Source organism: Dipodomys spectabilis, unplaced genomic scaffold (assembly GCF_019054845.1).
Source record: "Dipodomys spectabilis isolate Male_0828 unplaced genomic scaffold, ASM1905484v1 ptg000140l, whole genome shotgun sequence".
Taxonomy (NCBI): Eukaryota; Metazoa; Chordata; class Mammalia; order Rodentia; family Heteromyidae; genus Dipodomys; species Dipodomys spectabilis.
The window spans coordinates 27,086,064-27,111,266 of NW_024870817.1; the positions used below are offsets into that span (position 1 = coordinate 27,086,064).

At 40.5% G+C, this 25,203-nt stretch overlaps 1 protein-coding gene and 1 non-coding gene across 2 annotated transcripts in view; one reads left to right on the forward strand and one right to left on the reverse strand.

The window, feature by feature from the left end:
* Slc30a5 (solute carrier family 30 member 5) overlaps positions 1-19,775 on the forward strand; it is a 33,324-nt gene extending 13,549 nt beyond the window's left edge. Inside the window, exons 6-16 of the mRNA XM_042690766.1 lie at positions 1,212-1,299; positions 3,954-4,030; positions 6,003-6,173; positions 8,550-8,838; positions 9,025-9,233; positions 10,465-10,622; positions 11,837-11,966; positions 14,220-14,418; positions 15,363-15,589; positions 17,310-17,438; positions 18,984-19,775. Of these exons, the coding sequence (XP_042546700.1) occupies positions 1,212-1,299; positions 3,954-4,030; positions 6,003-6,173; positions 8,550-8,838; positions 9,025-9,233; positions 10,465-10,622; positions 11,837-11,966; positions 14,220-14,418; positions 15,363-15,589; positions 17,310-17,438; positions 18,984-19,154 (1,848 nt within the window). The 3' untranslated portion in view covers positions 19,155-19,775. The remainder of the gene's footprint in view (positions 1-1,211; positions 1,300-3,953; positions 4,031-6,002; positions 6,174-8,549; positions 8,839-9,024; positions 9,234-10,464; positions 10,623-11,836; positions 11,967-14,219; positions 14,419-15,362; positions 15,590-17,309; positions 17,439-18,983) is intronic.
* On the reverse strand, positions 3,089-3,158 carry Trnaa-ugc. The gene has a single exon. It is a non-coding gene; the product is annotated as a tRNA-Ala (tRNA).
* Positions 19,776-25,203: the final 5,428 nt, after the last annotated feature.

Here is a 25,203-nt window from a genome sequence, read left to right on the forward strand (position 1 = left end):
AGGCCCAGAGTTCAGGCCCCACAACCAAAAAATAAAATAAAATAATCAGCAAAAAGGATTAGGAATATAGCTCAATTCTAGAACATACTTGGTATTCCCAAGGCCCTAGATTCAATCCCCAGGACTGAAAGCAAATTACCAACAAAAAGCCAGGCTGGAAGTATGGCTCGAGTAATGGAGTGCAAGTTGAGCAAGCAAGCTGAGCAAGCCCACTGCTAGCAAAACAAAACATAAAACATTGGTATAATTCTTACATCTAAGATTTTTATCAGTTTTACATATATATGTATGTGTAGATTTTTGTAACTACCATCAGAACTAAGATGAAGACAAGCTGGGCGCCAGTGGCTCACACCTATAATCCTAGCTATTCAGGAGGCTGAGATCTGAGGGTCAAAGCCAGCCCAGGCAGGAAAAGTTCCTTGAGAGTTTTTTGGTTGTTTTCTTTTTCCTTTTAGTCAATCATGGGGCTTGAACTCTGGGTCTGGGCTCTGCCCCTAAGCTCTTCAAGGCTAGCACTCTACCACTTGAACCACAGCCCATTTCTGTTTATCTGATGGTTAATTGGAGATAAGAGTCTCACAGACTTTCCTGCCTGGGCTGGCTTTGAACCGAGATCCTCAGATCTCAGCCTCCTGAGTAGCTAAGATTACAGGCATAAGCCACCAGCACCTGCTTCCTTGAGACTCTTATCTCCAGTTAATCACCAGAAAACCAGAAATGGCTGTGGGTCAAAATGGTAGAGCACTACTAGCCTTGAATGAAAAGCTCAGAGACAGTGCACAGGCCCTGAAATCAAGCCTTACAACTGACCAAAAAAATAAAATAGACACATTGCCAAAACGATTTCTTTTCATTGTGCACCTCAGTCTTAAACCTTGTAAGTTCAAACCCAGTTCTACCAAAATGTATTAGTTCTGGAAACATTAACAACATGTTAATGGAAACATTAACATAACATGTTAAATTAGCAAGAAAGTGATTAAAGTTGTCGATACTGTATGTCTTAAATGCCCTTAAAATATTTGCAGAATTTATTGAATCACTTTTATAGTGTACTGTTACTACTATAAGCTTATGTAAAACTTTAATGTCAGATGTTATTTTTTAACTGTTTATTTTTTTATGGTTTACTTTAGCATTTGTGTACTTAAACCAAAATAAAAATTACCCTTACAGAAGCCATCTTTTTTTTTTTCCTTCATTTTCAGACAAGGGGGGCTGCTTTTTTCATTATTGCTGTGATCTGTTTATTACTTTTTGACAATGATGATCTCATGGCTAAAATGGCTGAACATCGTATCCTTTTACAATAGAATTATTAAAAATCTTAACAAAAATAGAATGGGGAAAAAGTAAACATTGATCGTAAATGAATTCTCAGGTTAATATAGATAGCCTAAATCAGTATTCAAATAATGAACAAATTCATCCTAAATATTCTATAATATCTAAATTTAGTGCTCTAAGCTGAACGTTGGTAGCTCATACCTATAATTTTAGCTACTCAGGAGGCTGAGATCTGAGGATAGAGGTTCAAAGCCAACCTGGGTAAGAAAGTCCATGAGACTCTCCTTTCTTCAATTAACCACCAGAAAACTGGTAGTGGAGCTCAAAGTGGTAGAGCAGAAGTGCTCAGGGACACTGCCCAGGCCCTGAGTTCAAGCCCTATGACTACAACAAAAAAAAAATTTAGTGCTCTAAATTTTCAAAATTTGTGGACATTGTTGGAGGCTGGGAAGGTGGCTCAGCAGTAGAGTGCTTACCTTGCATGCATGAGGCCTTGGGTTCCCTTCCTCAGTACCACATAAACAGAAAAGGCTGGGAATGGCACACTGTCCTTGAACTGAAGAGCTCAGGGACAGCACCCAGGTCCAGAGTTCAAGATTCACAACACGCACACACACACACACACACAAGTAGAGTATGCTAGTGTGCTTAGCAAAGAACACTAAAATTTCCTTTTCCTGCTTTCACTTTGCTATTCTTGCCAGCTCATTACCCTCTCTCTCTCTTTTTTTTTTTTTTTTTTGTGGGGCTTGAACTCTGGGCTTGAGTGCTGTCCCTCAGCTCTTCAGCTCAAGGCGAGCACCCTACCGCTTGAGCTACTGCACCACTTCCGGTTTTCTAGTGGTTTATAGGAGATAAGAGTCTCACAGACTTTCTTGCTCCAGCTGGCTTTGAACCATGATCCTCAGATCTCAGCCTCCTGAGTAGGATTACAGGCGTGAGCCACCAGCGCCCGGCACCCTCTCTTATGTATGCCAAACTTACCAGTCATTGATTACTCATTTTATTATACAGACTTGCCATTTAGCAATACTCAAAAGTACCAACTCTGGTTCTTCTGTCTATTGATCTTTATTACCCTAACAACTGTCAGTTAACTTACTCTGTTTGCTACAACAGCATCTATTGCCCACATACCCTTTTGCTTACTATTTATTTTGCTGGAGCCTGCATTGTCAGTAATTTAGAGGACAGATTCAAGACTAATTTGACATGTCAGTTTAAAAGTGCAACTATGAGCTGGGAATGTGACTTAGTGGTAGAGTGCTTGCCTAGCATGCATGAAGCCCAGGATTCAATTCCTCAATATCACATAAACAAAAAGCTGGAAATGGTGTGCTGTGGCTCAAGTGGTTGAGCGCTAGCCTTGAGAAAAAGAAGCTCAGGGACAATGCCCAGGCCCTGAGTTCAAGCCCCAGGACTGGCAAAATTTAAAAAAAACAAAAAAATGTGCAACCAAAAAGATTGCTCTTGTCTCTGTCACACATAAGACATGTCTTTTGGAGATCAAGTACAGAATTTAGCCACTATATATTAAGCATTACTAGAAATGTTTTTGAAGACCACAAATGAGACACAAAAACTGGGTAGGGAGTTGAATGTACTAGAACACATTAAGAACGCATTAAGCTGAGGTAAGAGGATCAAGTTTTTGGGGTTTTTTTGTTTTTGTTTTTTTGGGGGTCTGGTCATAGGGCCTGAACTCTGGGCCTGGGCGCTGTCCCTCAGCTCTTCAGCTCAAGGCTAATGCTCTACCACTTGAGCCACAGCACCACTTCTGGATTTTTTTCTTTTTGCTTATGTGATGCTGGGGAATCGAACCCAGGGCCTCATGCATGCAAGGCAAGCGCTCTACCACTGAGCCACCTTCCCAGCCCCAGATGATCAAGTTTGAGGCTAACATAGCTACATAGAGATACACTGTTGCAAAACCAAAAATAAACATAACCATGTATGTAGGTATAAATAAATGACTTCCTAGAACAAAATTGAAATTTAGGTTGTTGTAAGAGAAATATATTGTTGGGTGCTGATGGCTCACGCCTGTAATCCTAGATACTCAAGAGGCTGAGATCTGAGGAGCAGGGTAGTTTCCTGGGAAGAAAACTACAGAAAACTCTTATCTCCAATTAACCCCTGAAAACTAGAAGTGGCACTGTGGCTCAAGTGGTAGAATGCTAGCCTTGAGCTAAAAAGCTCAGGGACAGTGCTAAGTTCAAACCTCAGGACCAGCACAAAAAAAAATGAGAAATGTATTACTGACAGTAGTCAAGTTTGGGGCACTCAGTCTAGTCTATAATTAAACCACAATAAGGTATCTAAGCTATTTTTTTTGGCGGGGGGGAGAGGGGGGGGTTCAGTCATGGGGCTTGAACTCTGGGCCTGAGCACTGTCCCTGAGCTCTTCAGCTCAAGGCTAGTGCTCTACCACTGGAGCCACAGCATCACTTCTTGTTTTCTGGTGGCTGATTGGAGATAACAGTCTTACAGACTTTCCTGCCTGGGATGGCTTTGAACGGCGATCCTCAGATCTCAGTCTCCTTAGTAGCTAGGATTACAGGCATGAGCCACCAGTGCCTGGCTTGTATCTAAACTTTTATGAGGACTTGAGATTATGTAGAGAGTTGATATTTGCAATTTTTTCCTTAATTCCAACTCCCTTAGCTGAAGGACATCATGACAGTGCTCTGACTCACATGCTGTACACAGCTATTGCCTTCTTAGGTGTGGCAGATCACAAGGTATGTTCGTTTCTTTGTTATGAATAAGATCAAAACATTTCTTTGTTATGAATGTGATCAAAACACAATTGAAGTTTTAGACTCTAGGCCCAAACTCCCACTCAGTCCTATGCACTGAATATACATGGTAAAGGACAGAGACAGATTATTATGTAGCACATGCATGCCATGGGGAGAGAGCATATCAGTACATCTTTTACCATCTCATTTATGGCTACACACATGATTTGTGGGTTGAACTACAGAGAGGGCAAGAGAAGTATGTTATCTAAACAGTCAGAGTTGTGGCCTCCTTGGTCAGAACCTCAGTTCTGTTTCTTAGAAGTGCAACAGGGAATGAAAATCAAGTAGGTAGTCTATAGGAGCTTTTTGGCTTTCCTCTTCCTTTGAGACAGTTTGCTCCAACCTTCTTTGTAAACATGATATCAACAAGTTTCTATGGAGCTGGGAAGGTGGCTCAGTGGTAGAGCGCTTGCCTTGCATGCCTGAGGCTCTGGGTTCGATTCCTCAACACCACATAAGCAAAAAGAAAAAAGCCAGAAGTGGCGCTGTGGCTCAAGTGGTAGAGTGCTAGCCTTGAGCTGAAGAGCTGAGGGACAGCACCCAGGCCCAGAGTTCAAGCCTCACAACGGGACCCAAAAAAACAACAAGTTTCTAGAACCCAAAATGACTGCAAGTAACTGTAGGAGAGACTAGCCCAGATCAAAGACACAAATGCGAAGTAGAGGCTGAGGTACCTAGTTTTTATCTTCCCTTTAATTTGTAGGCACAAGTAGAGTGTTTCAAACAAAAACACTGGCCCTTGTGGCTCATTCCTGTAGTCCTGGCTACTTAGAAGGCTGATACCTGGAGTTTACCATTGAAAAACAAACCAATGCAGGGCTATGTTTCAAGTGGTAGAGTGCTAGCCTTGAGTAAAAGAATTTAGGAACAGTGCCTAGGTCCTAAGTTCAAGCCCCAGGAATAGCACCCAGAAAATAAAAATAAACCACAACTGGATAGCTCAAGTAGTAAAGTACCAGCTGTGAGTAAAAAAACCTAGTAAGAGAGCTAAGAAGGTGGCTCGTGGTAGAGTGCTTTGCCTTGCATGCATGAGGCTCTGGGTTCAATTCCTCAGTCCCACATTAGCAGAAAAGGCTGGAAGTGGTGCTGTGGCTAACCTTGAGCTAAAGAGCCGAGGGACAGTGCCCAGGCCCCACAATCAACAATGCAAAACCTAGTAAGACCTTGAGGCCCAACATTCACTATCAGCACACATGCCTACACAAACACACACACACACACACACACAGAGGCCAATTTAAGTCTTAGGAGAAAAGACTGAAAAGATACTGAAACTGTAACTCACGGTGTATTTAGTACTCGGACTTAGCTCAAGCAGTAGAGTGCCTGCTTATAAGTTCAGGCCCTGAGTTTAAACTCTAATAACATACACAAATATGAAAGAACATTTACACTAGAAGTCGTGATACATGCCTGTAATTCCAGCACTTCTTTGAGGCTACTCTAGGATACATAGTGAGATCCTGTCTCAAAAAATACATGAAGTGCTTATCTAGCATGCACAAAGCCCTGGGCTAAATCTCAGTACTGAAGATTTAGTTTATCAGTAATTTACAATATTGCCTACTATTTGAATAGTAAAGTAATTGAAGATATAGTGGGGAAAACTAGTTTTTTCTTTATATATATATATGTATATATATATATATATTTTTTATTGTAAAGATACTATACAAAGGGGTTACAGTCACATGAGTAAGGTAATGAGTACATTTCCTATCGAGCACTGTTACCCCTTCGTTTGTTTTTCCCCTACTATCCCTTCCCTCCCAAAACTAGTTTTTTCTTACATAGATGTGTATATATATATATGTATAAATATATGTATATATATAGAGAGAGAGAGAGAAAGATGATTGAATAGGGTTTGAATGGACTTCTGATGAGCCTTTTCTGATTTTACTTCTAGGGTGGAGTACTGTTGCTAGTACTGGCTTTATGTTGTAAAGTTGGTTTTCATACAGCTTCTAGAAAACTCTCCATAGATATGGGTGGAGCCAAACGTCTTCAGGCCTTATCCCAGCTTGTTTCTGTGCTTCTCTTGTGCCCGTGGGTCATTGTTCTTTCTGTGACAACTGAGGTAAGAGGAAGAATTTATTGGTAATTAATGTTGCTCAGAAATTTTAGTTCACACCATCGGGAGGACTAAGGAAGAGAGTTAATGAGTGAATATGGTCAAAGAAGTTGCTTTGCATGTATAGAAAAGAAGGAGAGGGGACAAGAAGAAGGTAGAGAGCCAGGCACCAGTGGCTCATGCCTATAATCCTAACTTCTCAGGAGGCTGAGACCTGAGAATTGTGGTTCAAAAACAGCCTGCGCAGGAAAGTCTGTGGTACTCTTATCTCCAGTTAACCCCTAGAAAACAGGAAGTGGCATTGTGGCTCAAAGTGGTAGAGCATTAGCCTTGAGCTAAAAAGCTCAGAGACGTACCCAAACCCTGAGTTCAAGCCCCACGACCATCAACAACAAAGAAAATAGAGGAGGGGCTGAGAATATGGCTTAGTGGTACAATGCTTGCCTAACATTCATGAAGCCCTGGGTTTGATTCCTCAGTACCAGAAAAAAGCTGGAAGTGGAGCTGTGGCTCAAAGTGGTAGAGTGCTAGCTTTGAGCAAAAGAAGCTCGGGAACAGTGTCCCTGAACAGCCTCAGGACCGGCAAAAAAAAAAAAAAAAATAGAGAAGGAAGATCAGAATACATTATTTACATGTGTGAAAATATCACAGTAAAATCTCACTTGTACAATAAATATACACTGTTAAAAACATACAAAGGGGACTGGGAATGTGGTTTAGTGATAGAGTGCTTTCCTAACATGCATGAAGCCTTGGGTTCAATTCCTTAGTACCACATAAACAGAAAAAGCTGGAAGTGGTGCTATATATATATAGCTCAAGTAGTAGAGCGCTTGCCTTGAGCACAGAGAGGCTCAGGGACATTGCCTAGGCCCTGAGTTCAAGCCTCAGGACTAGCCAAAAAAAATGTGCAAAGGTAAAAAAAGAAGAAAAATAGTACATTGTACTTTCTTTTAATTTGAGGCAGAAAGTGGCTAAATTATACTTAATTTTTTCTTTTTCTTTCTTTTTTTTGTTTTTGTTTTTTGTCTGTCATGGTGCTTGAACTCTGGGCCTGAGTGCTGTCCCTCAGCTCTTCAGCTCAAGGCTAGCGCTCTACCACTTGAGCTACAGCACCACTTCGGTTTTCTGGTGGTTTATTGGAAATAAGAGTTTCACGGACTTTCCTGCCCACGCTGGCTTTGAACCATGATCTTCAGATCTCAGCCTCCTGAGTAGTTAGGGTTACAGGCGTGAGCCATCGGCACCTGGCTCAATTTTTTCTTTGTATAAGATTTTGTTTTGGGGCTGGGAAGGTGGCTCAGTGGTAGAGCGCTTGCCTTGCATGCCTGAGGCCCTGGGTTCAATTCCTCAGCACCACATAAGCAAAAAGAAAAAAGCCGGAAGTGGCGCTGTGGCTCAAGTGGTAGAGCGCTAGCCTGGAGCTGAAAAGCTGAGGGACAGCGCCCAGAGTTCAGGCCCCACGAACGGACCACCCCCCCCCCCCCCAAAAAAAAAAAAGATTTTATTTTGTTTCTCATATTAGTACCCAGGTATAAACTCTGGGATTCATATTCTCACTCAGCTTTTTTTGCTCACCACTGCCACTACTACTTGAATCATACCTCCACTTCAGGCTTTTTATTGCTTAATTGGAACTAAAACTCTTGATTTGTCTTCTTGGGCTGACTTTGAATTAAGATCTTTAGATCTTAGTTTCCTAAGCAGCTAGAATTACAGATATGAGCCACCAGCGCCCTACTGGTCTGCATTATTTTATCAGTCCCCATAAAATGTAGCAGTCAAGTAAACAAGACATACAGAATAAGAGCCAACAGTACCCAGTCTTTTTTAGAGACTCCATCTCACTCACGGGCTGGTCACTGCAGCTCAAGGAAAGCACAATGGCTAGACACATGACACACAACTTAGATGCCAGCAACAAGGGGAAGAAGTTCAAATAAGACCTAAAAGGAGAACCTATCTTGAAACTCACCAATGCACGAAGGAGCTGGAGGTGGTGGCTCAAGCGGTATAGTACCTGCCTAGCAATTTAGAGGCCCTACATTTAAGCCCCAGTACTATTTTTTTTTTTTGCCAGTCCTGGGGCTTGAACTCAGGGCCTGAGCCCTCTCTCTGAACTGCTTTTGCTCAAGGCAAAAGCCTTGAGCCACAGCGCCACTTCTGGCTTTTTCTGTGTTATGTGGTACTGAGGACTGGAACCCAGTACTTTGTGTGTGCTAGGCAGGCACTCTACCACTAGGCCACATTCCCAGCCTGTGAAGCATATTAAAACGTGAGAATAATTACTTAAATATGAAAGGATTACAAAAATATTTATGAAATACAAACACTATATTCATGTAATATTGACACTTCTCTTTTTTTTCTTTTAATTTCCAGAGTAAAGTTCAGTCTTGGTTTTCTCTTATTATGCCTTTTATAACGGTTATCTTTTTTGTCATGATCTTGGACTTCTATGTGGATTCCATTTGTTTGGTCAAAATAGAAGTTTCCAAATACGCCTGCTATGGATCCTTTACCATTTTTATTAGTGCTCTCCTTTTTGGGAATTTCTGGACACATCCAATAACAGATCAGCTTCGGGCTATAAACAAACCAGCACACGAGGAGAGCACTGAACACGTTCTGTCTGGAGGAGTAGTTGTCAGTGCTGTGTTCTTCATTTTGTGTAAGTAGTTTCCTCTTGTTTTTATTTTCATCAGTTTATCTTTATGGACTCAGATTTCCAAATTAGTTACTCAATTTTTAAAATTTCTTCAGTGCTTGGATTTCAGTGCTTGTTCAGTTACCCTGTTGATTTTTGGTAGCTTCCACTTTTAAAAATGTGTAATGTTCCTTTTTTCTCTCTTTGTAGCTGCCAACATCTTATCATCTCCCTCTAAGAGAGGACAGAAAGGTACCCTTATTGGATATTCTCCTGAAGGAACACCTCTTTATAACTTCATGGGTGATGCTTTTCAGCATAGCTCTCAGTCCATTCCAAGATTTATTAAGGAATCACTAAAACAAATTCTTGAGGAAAGTGACTCTAGACAGATCTTTTACTTCTTGTGCTTGAATCTGGTAAGATTTTTAAATATTAATGGTATATCTTAAAGCTGAATATTTTAGTTTTGGCAGAATGGTATATTCTTTTTTTGTTTTTTTTTGGTCAGTCATGGGGCTTGAACTCTGGGTAGTATCCCTCAGCTCTTCAGCTCAAGGCGAGCACTCTACCACTTGAGCCACATTGGCACTTCCAGTTTTCTAGTAGTTTATTGGAGATAAGAGTCTCATGGACTTTCCTGCCCTGGCTGGCTTTGAACCTCGGTCCTCAGATCTCAGCCTCCTGAGTAGCTAGGATTACAGGCATGAGCCCTCAACGCCCGGCTGGTATATTCTTAATATTCCCCATTTTCTGATAGACGTAGGCTGTAATTTACATTTTCTTTAAATAGTAGAAAGATAGCAGGATAATAGCCTAAATAATTTTGAGGCATTTGAAGGTTATTAAATTGTGTTATATCAATTGATAAAATTTTTTCTTTGCTTTTTTCTTTTTTTTTCTTTTTTGCCAGTCCTGGGGCTTGAATCTCTGGGCTGTGGCACTGTCCCTAAGCTTTTGTGCTTAAGGCTAGCACTCTACCACTTGAACTACAGCTCTACTTCCAGCTTTTTGTGGTTAATTGGCATTAAGAGTCCCATGGACTTTCCTGTCCTTGCTGGCTTCAAACTAAGATCCTCAGGGCTGAGAAGGTGGCTCAGTGCTTGCTTTGCATGCATGAGGCCCTAGGTTTGATTCCTCAGTACCACATAACAGAAAAAGCCAGAAGTGGCACTGTGGCTCTAGTGGTATAGTACTAGCCTTGAGCTGAAACACTGAGGGACAGTGCCCAGGCCCAGAGTTCAGGCCCCACAATGGACAACAACAAAAAAAAAAACTAAGATCCTCAGATCTCAGCCTCTTGATCAGCTACGATTACAGGCGTGAGACACTAGCAACAAGATAATATAATAATTTTTATGAAGTTTTCTCTCCTTAAAGGATGTAGGTCACCACTAATGTTTTAGAATCTTCATTATCAATTTCCAGACATATAAGTAATATCCTTAAATAATTTATAAAATATATATATTTGATTTATTCTTTTACAGTTTATATGAAATCAAGTTTCTGGTATAAGTGTTAATTCACTAAAGAGGCAAAGAAAACTTGGGTAATTAAAAGTTAAACCTCATGATAAAGTTCTGATAAATCTCTGTTGAAACATTTCCCAACATATTCCTTCCATATTTTTTTTTTTAACATTTTTAGCTTTTTACCTTTGTGGAATTATTCTATGGCGTGTTGACCAATAGTCTAGGTCTGATCTCAGATGGATTTCACATGCTCTTCGACTGCTCTGCTTTGGTTATGGGACTTTTTGCTGCTTTAATGAGTCGATGGAAAGCAACTCGGATTTTCTCTTATGGGTAGGTATACTATTACAGTAACCATGAAAAAAATCTTGAGTACAGATTCTATGTGTTACAATAAAATGCCATTTTTAAGATAATACACCACTTTTGCTAGGCACTAGTGGCTCTTATCTATAATCCTTGCTACTCAGGAGGCTGATATCTGGAGGATTTCAGTTTGGTGCTAGCCTAAGAAGAAAAATCCATGAGATACCATCTCCAAAATAGCCAGCAAAAAACAGGGCTAGAGGTAATAGCTCACGTAGAGAGCACCAGCCGAGCAAACAAGCCAAGCAAATGTGAGGCCCTGCATCAATTCCCAGTATCCCTTACTCCTTTTTAAAAAAAAAAAAAAAAGCACACTACTTTTTTTTTTTTTTTTTTTTTTTTGGTGCCATTCCTGGGGCTTGAATTTAGGACCAGTGTACTGTCCCTAAGCTTTTGTGATGAATGCTAGCCTAGCACTCTACCACTTGAGCCACAGCTCCATTTCTGGCTTTTTGTAGATTAATTGAGGGTTAAGTTTTACATACTTTTTCCATCCAGTCTGGCTTCAAACCTGATACTCAGATTGCAACCTCCTGAGTAACTAGGATTAAGGCATAACCTACTTGTGCCTTACTAATTTAGACCTATTCTAAATAAGCAAATTCAATTCATTCCCAACTATTATATTTTGAAAGATACATGAATGAAATATAGAAATAATTGTGGTAAAAAGCAAAACCTATCCCAACAAAGATACAGAGTATTGATAACAATGGTTTAAGGGACAAATAACTTTTTGCTAAAAATTAAGAAAGGTTTTTTCATAAGACTGACACTAAGGAAGGTCTTTGGGATATATAAGCATATAAAAAACTTCTTTTTTTTTTTTTGGGTCCGGTCATGGGGTCTGAACTCTGGGCCTGGGCGCTGTCCCTCAGCTCTTCAGCCCAAGGCTAGCACTCTACCACTTGAGCCACAGCGCCACTTCCGGCTTTTTTCTTATGTGGTGCTGAGGAATCGAACCCAGGGCCTCGAGCATGCAAGGCAAGTGCTCTACCACTGAGCCACCTTCCCAGCCCACATATAAAAAATTTCAACAAATACATGTATTTGTTTCCCAGAATTCACATAATATTTTCCAGCATTCATATAATATTTTAAATCTTGGGAATTTTCCATTATTTTGTACTTCAGAAATCTAGACTTGTTTCATCACTTATAAATTGTTTTTATGTTTTTAGGTATGGTCGAATAGAAATTCTCTCTGGATTTATTAATGGACTTTTTCTAATAGTAATAGCTTTTTTTGTCTTTATGGAATCAGTGGCTAGATTAATTGATCCTCCGGAATTAGACACAAACATGTTAACAGTAAGTCATTTTCTATTCCTATTTGAATTTTTACTAAGATTTTCTATGCTGGGGTTGTTTATGGTTTACTGATCTAGGAAGTTTTCTTTTCTTTTTTTCCCTGTACCATTTTGAAGTCTAGGTCTGGACACTGTCCCTGAGCTTTTTTGATCAAGGCTAGCACTCCACCAAAAGCCACAGCTACACTTCTGGTTTACCGGGGAGGGGGTGGGAGGGGGGGCAGCACGGTTAGTTGGAGATAAGAGTTTCATGGAATGGGGCTGGTGGCTCGGTGGCTCAGTGGTAGAGCGCTTGCCTTGCATGCCTGAGGCCCTGGGTTCGATTCCTCAGCACCACATAAGTGAAAAGAAAAAAGCCAGAAGTGGCGCTGTGGCTCAAGTGGTAGAGCACTAGCCTTGAGCTGAAGAGCTAAGGGACAGTGCCCAGGCTCAGAGTTCAGGCCCCATGACCGGACCCAAAAAAAAAGAAGGTAAGGAGTGTCATGGATTTTCCTGCTTAGAACCACAATCCTCAGATCTCAGCCTGATGAGTAGCTAGGATTACAAGCATGAGCTACGGAGGAGGAGGAGGATTTTTATAAGCAGTATATGGTTTCATTCAAGCTCTTTAATCACCTCCAAACTTATTTAAAGCTAACTAAATTTTTTTTCAAATTTTTTATTGTGATTAAGTGGTTACATAATTTCCCAAATTTCACAGTATTGTGGGATAGTGATACTTAGTTAAAGTCACAAACACATTCTAACTTTCCTAGAGCAAGTTGTCTATCACGGTGTATAACATTTATGAGTTCTATGAAGCTAACTAAATTTTAAAAGCTGCAAACAAATGATTTGAAGTCACAGGAAGGCATAACTAAGCTCCATACATTTTCTAAAGTAAACCTCCCTTCTTACTACTGAGAAAAGTAGTTATAATTATCATCTCCCTATTTCAGTGTTTTATTTTTTAATATAACAAATAGATTTTGCAATAGGAAAAACTGGACACGTAAGTAAATAACTACCTGAGTTGCTTTTCAAATTATTTTGTGAGAGAGAAGGATAATCAAAATTATTTTGTGAGAGAGGAGGATAATCAAGGTTGTTTATCCTTTGAAGATTTGTTTGGATTAGGTATTAAACTCGGGGCCTTGAGCTTGGTAGGCAGATAATCTACCATTTAAACCACACCCCTTCTGATTTTTTTTTCTGTTTTCTGAGATAGGGTCTCAATATGTAGTATGGCTAGCCTGGAAATTACTGTGTAGCCCTAGCAAGCCACAAATGCATAATCCTCTTCCCAAATGCTGTGATTATAGGCATGTAACTCCACATACAGCCTCCTTAGGAGATTTTTTTTTTTTTTTTTTTTTTTGTCAGCCGTGAGGCTTGAACTCTGGGCCTGAGTGCTGTCCCTCAGCTCTTCAGCTCAAGGCAAGCGCTCTACCACTTGAGCTACAGCGCCACTTCCGGTTTTCTGGTGGTTTATTGGAGATAGGAGTCTCATGGTCTCTCCTGCCCGGGCTGGCTTTGAACCGAGATCCTCAGATCTCAGCCTCCTGAGTAGCTAGGATTACAGGCATGAGCCTGGACCAGCGCCCAGCTAGGAGATTTTTTTAACACCACTAGATCAAGATAATTTCATTACTTGGTTGAAAGGAAAAACTTGAGAAATTGCTATTATATATTTGCTTTTTCATTGTACCTTTTTACTTTGGAAATTTTTACTTTGAAGGCATAATAAGATTCTTTCTGGAATCAGTAATAAATTATCATCATAACTTAAATTTACCTAGCAATACAAACAAGACTTTGAAGACAGATACATTTGCTGCAGTGAGCAGTACTTTCAAAGTCTTTAGCTGGGTATTGATGACTCATTCCTGTAATCCTAGGCTACTCAGGAGGCTGAGTTTGAGTTCTAAGGATCACAGTTCAAAGTCAGCGCAGGCAGGAAAGTCTGTTACTCCTGTTTTGGTTAATGAAAAAGCCAGCAGTACAGTTGTGTCTCAAGTGGTGAAACACTAGCCATGAGCAAAAAAGCTAAGGACAAAAAAAAAATTTTACATTAAGTATTTGTACATAAGACATTAGCCAAGGACACCTCGTTCTTCATTGCTTAAAGTAATTCCAAATCCTGTGCTTCTTAGATTTTACTATAAATGTTCCCAAAACTATAAACAAAAACATATATAATTGTATAATAACTTAAATAACAAGTCTATTTTTAAAATGACAAACTTAAAGGTTTTCTTTTCTCCTTTTTTGCTAGCCAGTCTCAGTTGGAGGGCTGATAGTAAACCTTATTGGTATCTGTGCCTTTAGTCATGCTCACAGCCACAGCCACGGAACTTCTCAAGGAAGCTGTCACTCTGAGCACAGCCATTCTTATCATATACACGGACACAGTGACCATGGGCATGGTCACAGCCATGGACTCTCGAGTGGAGGCATGAATGCCAACATGAGGGGTGAGTCCTTATGAGCTACTTCAGTGGTAGATCGCTTGCCTTGCATGCATGAGGCCCTGGGTTCGATTCCTCAGCACCACATAAGCAAAAAGAAAAAAGCCGGAAGTGGCGCTGTGGCTCAAGTGGTAGAGTGCTAGCCTTGAGCTGAAGAGCTGAGGGACAGCGCTCAGGCCCAGAGTTCAGGCCCCACAACCGGACCCAAAAAAAAAAAAAGAAAAGAAAAAAGATTTGAAGTCATATGCTATTAAAAAATTTGTCACGAACCAAAAAAAATTTTTTTATTTATGTAAGTAAAATGTGACTGGGCACTGGTGGCTCATGCCTATAATCCTAGCTACTCATGAAATCTGAGGATCGCGGTTCACAGCCAGCCGGAGCAGGGAGCAGGGAGATCCGTGAGACTTATCTCCAATTAACCACCAGAAAACTGAAATGACACATCAGTCAAAGTAGTAGAGCACTAGCCTTGGGTTTGATTCCTCAGTACCACATAAACAGAAAAAGCCAGAAGTGGTGCTGTGGCTCAAGTGGTAGACTGCTAGCCCTGAGCAAAAAGCTCAGGGACAGTGCCCACGCCCTGAGTTTAAGCCCCAAGACTGGCAAAAAGAAAAAAGAAAAATGCATTTGTTTCTAAATGTCAATTATAATTACACCAGAAAATAAAATAACTTGGTTTAGAACATGATATTTAGGAAGCCTTCCTAAACAGATCACACTGTCCTAAGACTTACTACATTGTGTCTTAGTTGCCCACCTCCTTTAAGAACATTTTTAGTGCACTTGAATACATTCCCTAAGAAAACAACCCTGTTTTAGTCATTTTGTAGTACCAGACACTAATTTGGTGTGTGGTGCCTAGAAGGTACCCAGCAATGTTGTAAAATAGATTAGAAAATACTAAATTAAATGCATCTTAATTTTTAATGTTCTCATTTTACTTATAGGTGTATTTCTACATGTTTTGGCAGACACACTTGGAAGTATTGGTGTGATAGTATCCACAGTTCTTATAGAGCAGTTTGGATGGTTCATTGCTGATCCCCTCTGTTCTCTTTTTATTGCTGTATTAATATTCCTTAGTGTTATCCCACTGATTAAAGATGCCTGCCAAGTTTTACTTCTGAGACTACCACAAGAACATGAAAAAGAACTACATACAGCTTTAGAAAAGGTAATATAAATAATTACTTCACTATTTTTCCCTTTAAAAATAGCATTTAAAATTGAAAAAGTAGCTCTAACAAGAAATGTGCAGGCCAGGTTGCTTGCTGTGGCTCACACCTGTAATCTTAGCCACTCAGGAGGCCAAGATCTGAGGATCATGGGTTAAAGCCAGCTGTGGCAGGAAAGTCCATGAGACCCTTACCTCCAAAAGCCAGCAGTGGAGATGTTAGTGGAATTCTAAGGGACAGCTCTGCACCTATGCTCAAGCCCCAATTCAGGCACCACCACCACCCCAAAAATAAAAAAATAAGCACAGTAGTAATGAAAAAAAAATACAGTTTTACTTAATGAACATAAAAACAGGAACTGAATAAATAAAGAAACATTATCTTTTTTTGGGGGGGGGGTCCGGTCGTGGGGCCTGAACTCTGGGCCTGGGCGCTGTCCCTCAGCTCTTCAGCTCAAGCCTAGCACTCTACCACTTGAGCCACAGTGCCACTTCCGGCTTTTTTCTTTTTGCTTATGTGGTGCTGAGGAATCGAACCCAGGGCCTCAGGCATGTAAGGCAAGCGCTCTACCACTGAGCCACCTTCCCAGCCCTGGTACATTATCTTAAATAGGAAGACTACATTATGAAGTTGTTGATTTCCTAATCTTTTTTTTTTGGTCAGTGGTGGGGCTTGAACTCTGGGCTTGGGGACTGTCCCTAGCTTTTCAGCTCAAGACAAGCCCTCTACCACTTGAGCCACTGCGCCACATCAGTTTTCTGATGATTAATTGCAGATAAGAGTCTCTTGGATTTTCCTGCCTGGGCTGGCTTTGAACTGTGACCCTCAGATCTCATCCTCCCAAATAGCTAGGATTACAGGCATGAGCCACCAGCATCTGGCTATGACCATATATTTTAAGCAGTTCTCGGGCTGAGGGTGTGGCTCAAGTGGTAGAGTGCCTACCTAGCAAGTTTGAAGCCCTGAGTTCCAAATTATGGAAAAGTACTTCCTTAACTAGCCCCAAACCTATTATCAGATTCACACTGAAGCAAGTTATAAATCTTCAAATAGAGCTGTCTAAAGTCCTTAATATAAATAAAATTATACATACATTCCCATTCACAAGACATTTTTTTGGTTGTTGGTTTTTTGTGGGATTTTGGTCAGTTGTGGGGCCTGAACTCTGGCCCTGGGTGCTGTCAGCTCAAGGCTAGCGCTCTGCCACTTGAGCCACAGTACCACTTCCGGTTTTCTGGTGGTTAATTGGACATACAAACTTTCCTGCCTGGGCTGGCTTTGAACAGCGATCCTCAGATCTCAGTCTCATGGGTAGCTAGGATTATAGGCGTGAACCACTGGCTCCCAGCTTTTTTTTTTTTTTTTTTAATTTGGCTTAATAATGCTTCTTATGGAAAGAGAAATATGTGTTTACTTCCTAGCAGAAATTTCCAATTGAGTTGAGTAAATTAGTCTTTAAAGTCATTAATATTGGGCTGGGAAGGTGGCTCAGTGGTAGAGCGCTTGCCTTGCAAGCCTGAGGCCCTGGGTTCGATTCCTCAGCACCACATAAGCAAAAAGAAAAAAGCCGGAAGTGGCGCTGTGGCTCAAGTGGTAGAGCGCTAGCCTTGAGCTGAAGAGCTGAGGGACAGCGCCCAGGCCCAGAGATCAGGCCCCACGACCGGACCCAAAAAAAAAAAAAAAAAAGTCATTAATATTATCTCTCCTTTTGTATGACAGATACAGAAAATTGAAGGATTAATATCATACCGAGACCCTCATTTTTGGCGTCATTCAGCCAGTATCGTAGCAGGAACAATTCATATACAGGTGACATCTGATATGCTAGAACAAAGAATAGTACAGCAGGTAATAATAGTTCATTGTAAATCATAAAATTGCACACACCATCACATGACTTAGTATTTATTAAATACCAATCTTGGCCAAGTGCTGTGGTTCATTCCTATAAACCTAGTTACTCAGGAGGCTGAGATCTGATGATTGTGCTTCAAAAAACCAGCCTAGGCAGGAAAGTCCATGAGACTTATCTCCAATTAAGTACCAAAAAACAGAAGTGGAGCTTTGGCTCAAGTTGTAGAGCATTCACCTTGAGCACAAAAGCTCAGGACAGCGCCCATACCCTGAATTCAAGCCACAGGAACAGCACCAAAAAATATATGTGTATCTCAGTTTTTTTATCAGTGAAGAACAATATATATTGTATATCACTTATATGTAACAACTTATTTTTACATCTAAATTTGTTTTATATTAAAAATTATTAAAGTGAAGTTTTAACATTGAAAGGATAGGCTTAAATTAATCTAAAATTCTTTATCATCTCTCTGGGTGTCCTAGTAGATAATATAACCCTAAATTAATGATAATGATATTTATGTTGGCATGGTATATGCTATATTTGGAGACAGGGATCGAAACCATTTCAGTAGTCCTGTGCTAGACATAACAGATTGAAAGCCTTTTTTGTTGTTGTTGTTATTGTTGGCCATGGGACTTGAACTCTGGGCCTGGGCGCTGTCCCTCAGCTCTTCAGCTCCAGGCTAGTGCTCTACCACTTGAGCCACAGCGCCACTTCGGTTTCCTGGTAGTTTATTGGAGATAAGAGTTTCATGGACTTTCCTGCCTGGCTGACTTTGAACCATGATCCTCAGATCTCAGCCTCCTGAGTAACTAGGATTACAGGCATGAGCCACCTGCGCTTGGCTGAAAGCCTTTTGTTTTTAAATATCTTCAATAATTTAATGATCCTACAGATTCTATCTAACATTTTAGCTGAGTCATATTCTTTTCTGTTTCTCCCAGTCCTGAGGCTTGAACTCAGGACCTGAGAACTGTCCCTGAACTTTCTTTTGCTCAAGTCTAGTACTTTACCACCTGAGCTTTACTTCTGGTTTATTGGTAGTTTATTGGAGATAAGAGTCTCACAAGCCAGCGTCAGTGCCTCACACCTGTAATCCTAGTGACTCAAGAGGCTGAGATCCTAAGGATTGTGGTCCAAAGCCAGCCTGAGGAGAAAAGTACATTAGACTCTTATCTCTAATAAACCACCCAGAAAAAGCTGGAAGTAGTACTGTGGTTCAAGTGATAGAGCATTAGCCTTGAGCACAAAGAGGTTCAGGGATAGTGCCCAGGCCTAAGTTCAAGCCCTAGGACCAGCAAAAAAAAAAGTCTCACAGATATTACTGCCTAGTCTAGCTTTGAACCACAATCATCCGACCTTAGCCTCCTGAGTTGCTAGGATTACAGGCATGAGCCACTGACGCCCAGCTCTGAATCATAACTATTGGGATGACTTATCTTAGACTATCAATAACTACACATTTGTGATATTAATTAAAGGTATGTCCTAAATGCATTACTCTGAATAAATGTCTGAATTTTTATAAACAGGTTACAGGAATACTTAAAGATGCTGGAATAAACAATTTAACAATTCAAGTGGAAAAAGAGGCATACTTCCAACATATGTCTGGCCTAAGTACTGGATTTCATGACGTTCTGGCTATGACAAAACAAATGGAGTCCATGAAATACTGCAAAGATGATACTTACATCATGTGAGATAACTCAGGAATTGCTCCTATGGTGTGAACAATGAAAATTCAGTGATATAGTGTTGGTAATATTGTCAAAAGAATGAAAATTGCATATAATAGTACAAAAACTTAAAACTCCCTACTATTGGATCAAGGAGTCTCTAAAAATTTAGATCCAGAATGAAGCATTTATTGTACAAGAAAAATCACTATTTAAATTATGTGTATGAAAGAAAAGTTTGACCCATCATCTTCCAAGATGGACACATAATGATGGATTCTAGTGAAGACCAAAACTTCTTTTTGTGCATTTACTTTGTATTGGAAAGCATCTCCTCTATAAATATGTATTTACATGTATATTACAAAGACTAAATGAAAAGTTTTTAAGCCATTTTTTGCATAACCCAAGGATAAAATAGGAATAAAATCTCTATATTTATGGATTTTTCTGTATATAAAACTGATTTCTAATTATAACTTAAATCCACTAAGTAAAGTCTGTATTGCCACTTTAAATGTAAACTAAGTTATTTGGAGAAACTTAAAACCATCCCTTTGAAAGAAACAATAGAGAATCGTAACAGTTTTTGATGTATTACAAGACCAACCACTCTGTTAAATAAAATTTTTTTACTTTTGTTAACATTTGCAAATGAATAATTAATTTATGATGGTTGAGAGCTTACACTAAGTTGTGTCCACATTACTCACTTGCCATCTTTCTCCAAAGTACAATATTCTATTTCTTACCAAGCATTTGGTCTTCCAGATGCTCACCAAGCTGGTATCCCAGCAAGCAGGCTCTTCATCTGTTCCTTTACCTCCCTATGTTGTGGAACAGCCAGTTGAGAGAATCAAATAATAGCCAACTTGGAGATGAATTCTGTACCTGTAGGTAAAACTAGTTTCTAGAAAATGTAGATATATAAGAAACATCAAATCAGCTGCCAGTGACTCATGTCTATAATCCTAACTACTCAGGAGGCTGAGATCTGAGGATTGAGGGCTGAGACCCATCAAAAAGCAGGAAATGGAGCTGTGTTTCAAGTGATAGAGTACCAGTGAAAAAGCTTAGCAAAACTTTTAAGTCCCTGTATTCAAAGCCCACTCTTATCCCCCCCCCAAAAAAAACATATCAATATTAAGTATTTAGATACCATGGAACAAAAATGCCCTATAATTACCCCCTATAGTGATTCCTAATTTATACTTCTAATTTTGTATAGTCTGAAAAGACTATATTCCGTTTTAAAAATACCAAAGAATGTTGTCCTAAAGGAGCTTTCAAGTATTTAGAGTATCTAAATACTTTAATTCTTCTACTAGGAATTTTAATAAATAGGATGAATTTAGTATGGATACTATTTTCTTTACTATAATGCCATATATGTATTGTAAATCATATTTTTGCTTACCAATTATGTAAGGGGGGGTTAGAAATTTGTTGTTACTTTGATACTCCTGTCTTTGCACATTTTCTGGTCCATAGTCTTTGGACATATTAAAATTTTTGAGTGGTGGGAAAATAATTGTATATTGATGTTTTTATACCTTAAAAAGGGAGCCAGAAATGTAACTCAAATATTTGAGCCTTTAATTTAGCCTCTGTAAGTCCCTGGGTTTATTCCCGAGAACTCCCCAATAAAAGTAACAGGTCTTTTAGCTGGGGACCATGGCTAAAGTGGTAGAATGTTTGCCTAGCAACCAGGAGGCTCTGGAAACAAATTTTTTTCAAAAAGCAGATATAATTAAAGTAAATATTATACCAATTTTTAAATCATGATTTCCCCTAGAAGGCAAAGAAATAATGTGATTGAGAGTGATAAGGGCCACACACTGGTGGCTCATGCCTGTAATCCTAGCTACTCAGGAGTCTGTGATCTGAAGATTGCAGTTTGAAGCCGCCCAGATATAAAAATCCGTGAGAGTCTTATCTCCAATAAACTACTCATAAAAAGCTCGAAGTGCCGGACACTGGTGGCTCACACCTGTAAACCTAGTTACTCAGAAGGCTGAGATCTGTGGGTTGTAGTTAAAAGCCTGGCCAGGCAGGAAAGTCTATGAGACTCTTAACTCCAATTAACCACCAGAAAACTGGAAGTGGTGCCATGGCTTAAGAGGTAGAATGCTAGCCTGGAGCACAAAGAGGCTCAGGGACAGTGCCCAGGGCCAGAGATCAAGCCCCAAGACCAAGAAAAGGCTGGAAGTGGGGCTGTGGCTCAAGTGGTAGAACACTGTCCTTGAACAAAAGAAGCTCAAGTGGGCTGAGAATGTGGCTTAAAGGTAGAGTACTTGCCTAGCATGCATAAGCCCTGAGTTCAATTCCTCAGTACCACATAAACAGAAAAAGCCAGAAGTAGCACTGTGGCTCAAATACTAGAGGGCTAGCCTTGAGCAAAAGAAGCTCAGGGACAGTGCCTCAGGTCAAGCCTCAGGACCAGCAAAAAATAAATAAAAGAGGGTGAACAAAGGCAGACCAGAAGAAGGCAAAAGGTGCAGGTAGAAAGTAGGAAAGCCCCAAATGGAAAGTGCCAGGCCACTATTACTACAGGGAAATAAGGCTCTTGTGGTACTTTATCCCTAATTCATAAAGTCAATAAAATCTCAAATAGAGCCAGGCACCAGTGGCTCATGCTTGTAATCCTAGCTACTCAGAGGCTGAGATCTGAGGATTGCCATTCCAAGCCAGCCTGGACAGGAAAGTCCATGACTCTTAGCTCCAATAAACCACCTGAAAACCAGAAGTGGCACTGTGGCTCTAGTGGTAGAGTATTAGCCTTGAGCTGAAGAGCTGAGGGACAGTGCCCAGGCCCAGAGTTTCCCATGACCAACAAAAGTCTCAAATCGATACTGGGGCTGGGAAGGTGGCTCAGTGGTAGAGCGCTTGCCTTGCATGCCTGAGCCCTGGGTTCGATTCCTCAGCACCACATAAGCAAAAAGAAAAAAGCCAGAAGTGGCGCTGTGGCTCAAGTGGTAGAGCGCTAGCCTTAAGCTGAAGAGCTGAGGGACAGTGCCCAGGCCCAGAGTTCAGGCCCCATGACTGGACCCAAAAAAAAAAAAAGTCTCAAATCGATAGTCATTAGGAACAAAAAGGATAATGTATGTGAAATCAAGTTTGACTTTAAAGGTAGCTTTCATTAATTTTTTTGTGTGTGAGTTGTGGGGCCTGAACTCAGCCTGGGTGCTGTCCCTCAGCTCTTCAGCTCAAGGCTAGCACTCTACCACTTGAGCCACTTCCAGCTTATGTGGTGCTGAGGAATCAAATCCAGGGCCTCATGCATGCAAGGCAAGCACTCTACCAGTGAGCCTCCTTCCCAAACCCCTGAATCATTTCTTAATTCCACTTTTCAGAAATGATCCTTGGGAAAGAAATGTGAAAAAGATAAATCAAGCAAGGCACCGGTGGCTCACACCTATAGTCAGATATATAGAAATATCTAGATAGATAGATCCTAGTTTTTTGTTTGTATTATATAAGTAAACAAGCCCAATACCTGTGATTCATGTCTGTAATCCTAGCTGCTCAGGAGGTTGAAATCTGAGGATTCTGCTTTAAAGCCAGCCTGGGCAGACAGATCTGGGAAAGTATTATCTTCAGTTAACCACTAAAAAGCTAGGAGTGGTGGTGTGGCTGAAGTAGTAGAGTACCATCCTTGAGCAGAAAAATGATAAGCAAGAGCACAAAGCCCTGAGTTCAAGCCCCAGTTCCAGCATGATGTTGGGGGGGAGAGCGGAAGGAGGAATAGGACAACAAAGAAGCTTGATCAAGAGAATGAGAAAACAAGCAATGGATTAGAAAAAGAATATTTTTGTTGTTGTGGAGTTTGAACTCAGCCTTGGTGCTGTCCCTCAGCTCTTCAGCTCAAGGCTAGCACTATACCACTTGAGCCACAGCACCACTTCCAGCTTTCTGGTGCTTTATTGGAGATTAGAGTCTCAGGGACTTTCCTGCCCAGGCTAGCTTTGAACAGCAATCCTCAGATCTCAGCCTCCTTGAGTAGCTAGGATTACAGGTGTGAGCCACCAGCGCCCATCAAAAAATATTTTTAAAAAACACATTTGACATAAGACTTGTGATTTGATCATAGAAATAACTCAAAACTCATAATAAGGCACAAACATATCTGGACAAAAGAGCTGGGTACAGTGGTACACACCTAAACTCCCAGCTACTTGGGAAGCTGAAACTAAAGGATCAAGCACTCAAAGTCAGCCTCGCCAACAATACTTCATCCAAAAAAGGAGGGGAGAGGCAAAACTCCTGAACAGAAATCTATTTATTTATATATTTATTTATTTATTTTGTCAGTCATGGGGCCTGAAGTCTGTGTCTGGGTGCTGTCCCTCAGCTCTTCAGCTCAAGGCTAGCGCTCTACCACTTGAGCCACAGCGCCACTTCCAGCTTTTTCTGCTTATGTGGTGCTGAGGAATCGAACCCAGGGCCTCATGAATGTGAGGTAAACACTCTAACACTGAACCACCTTCCCAGCCTGAACAGAAATCAGAGATGCAGAGATGATTTTTTTTTTTAAAAAAGCATACTAAAAGATACTCAACCATATATGTCATTAGAGGATATCTCAGGCTAGAGATGTAGGTTAGAGGCTGTGGATTCCATCTCTGGCACCATAAAACAATAAAAATGATTTATCACTGTCAATCCCATGGCTAAAACCTAAACTAAAACTAAAACCTAGCAATATCAAAATACTGCCAAGGATGTGGAACAACAGATACTTAATTCATTGCTAATGGGAATTTTAAAAATGACAAAGCTACTTTAGAAGACAGTTGACAGTTTCTCACCAAACCAAGTTCATGTTTATCATATAATTCAACACCCTCTCTGGTATGTACTCAAATGAATTTAAAACCTGTGTCCACCAAAAAAAAAAAAAAACTACATAGATATGTTAATGACAAGCCTGCAAAGCCTGGCACTCATGCCTGTAATCCTAGCTACTCATGAGACTGAGATCTGAGGATCACAGTTCAAAGCCAGCCCAGTCTGAAAAGTCCCTGTGAGCCTCTTATCTCCAATTAACTACCAGAAAACTGGAAGTGGCGCTGTGGCTCAAGTGGTAGAGTACTCGCTTTGAGCTTAAGATGCAAGGATAGTGCCAAGGCCCAGAATTCAGGCTCCATGACCGACAAAAAAAATTTTTTTTTTTTAATTTAGAAAGAAACAATTTCTATGGGGTACTAGAGGCTCATAGCTGTAACCTAGCTGAGGAGGCTGAGATCTGGGGATCATTGTTCACAAGTGTTAATGACAGCTTTGTTCATAACTGCCAAAACTGGGCAGCAAAGAAGATGTCCTTCAATAGGTAACTCGATAAAATGTGTATATCCAGACAATGAAATATTATTCAGCACTAACATATAAGTGAACTATCAGGCTAAGAACAGACCTGGAGGAACCTTAAATATTTAAGTGAAAGAAGTTAGTTTAAAAGCACTACTGTGAGACAACCCTGAGATACCACCTTACCCCAGTCAGAATGGCCCACATCCTAAAATCAGCCAACGACAAACGCTAGAGGGGATGCAGAGAAAGAGGAACCCTATTACACTGCTGGTGGGAATGTGGGTCCTCAGAAAGCTAACTATTGGGGCTGGGAAGGTGGCTCAGTGGTAGAGTACTTGCCTTGCATGCATGAGGCCCTGGGTTCAATTCCTCAGCACCACATAAGCAGAAAAAGCTGGAAGTGGCGCTGTGGCTCAAGTGGTAGAGCACTAGCCTTGAGCTGAAGAGCTGAGGGACAGCACCCAGGCACAGAGTTCAGGCCCAAGACTGACAAAAAAAAAAAGAAAGCTAACTATTGATCTCCCCTGTGACCCAGCCATACCACTCCTAGCATCCATCCTCAACAACAGGAACCAGTGTACAAGGATACATGCACCTCCATTATTGCAGCACGGTTCACAATAGCCAGGATATGGAAACAACCCATATGCCCACCACAGATAAATGGATCAAAAAATTGTGGTGTCTATTCACAATGCAATATTATGCAGCCATTGGAAAGGACAAAACAATGGTATTTGCAGGAAAATGGATGGAATTAGAA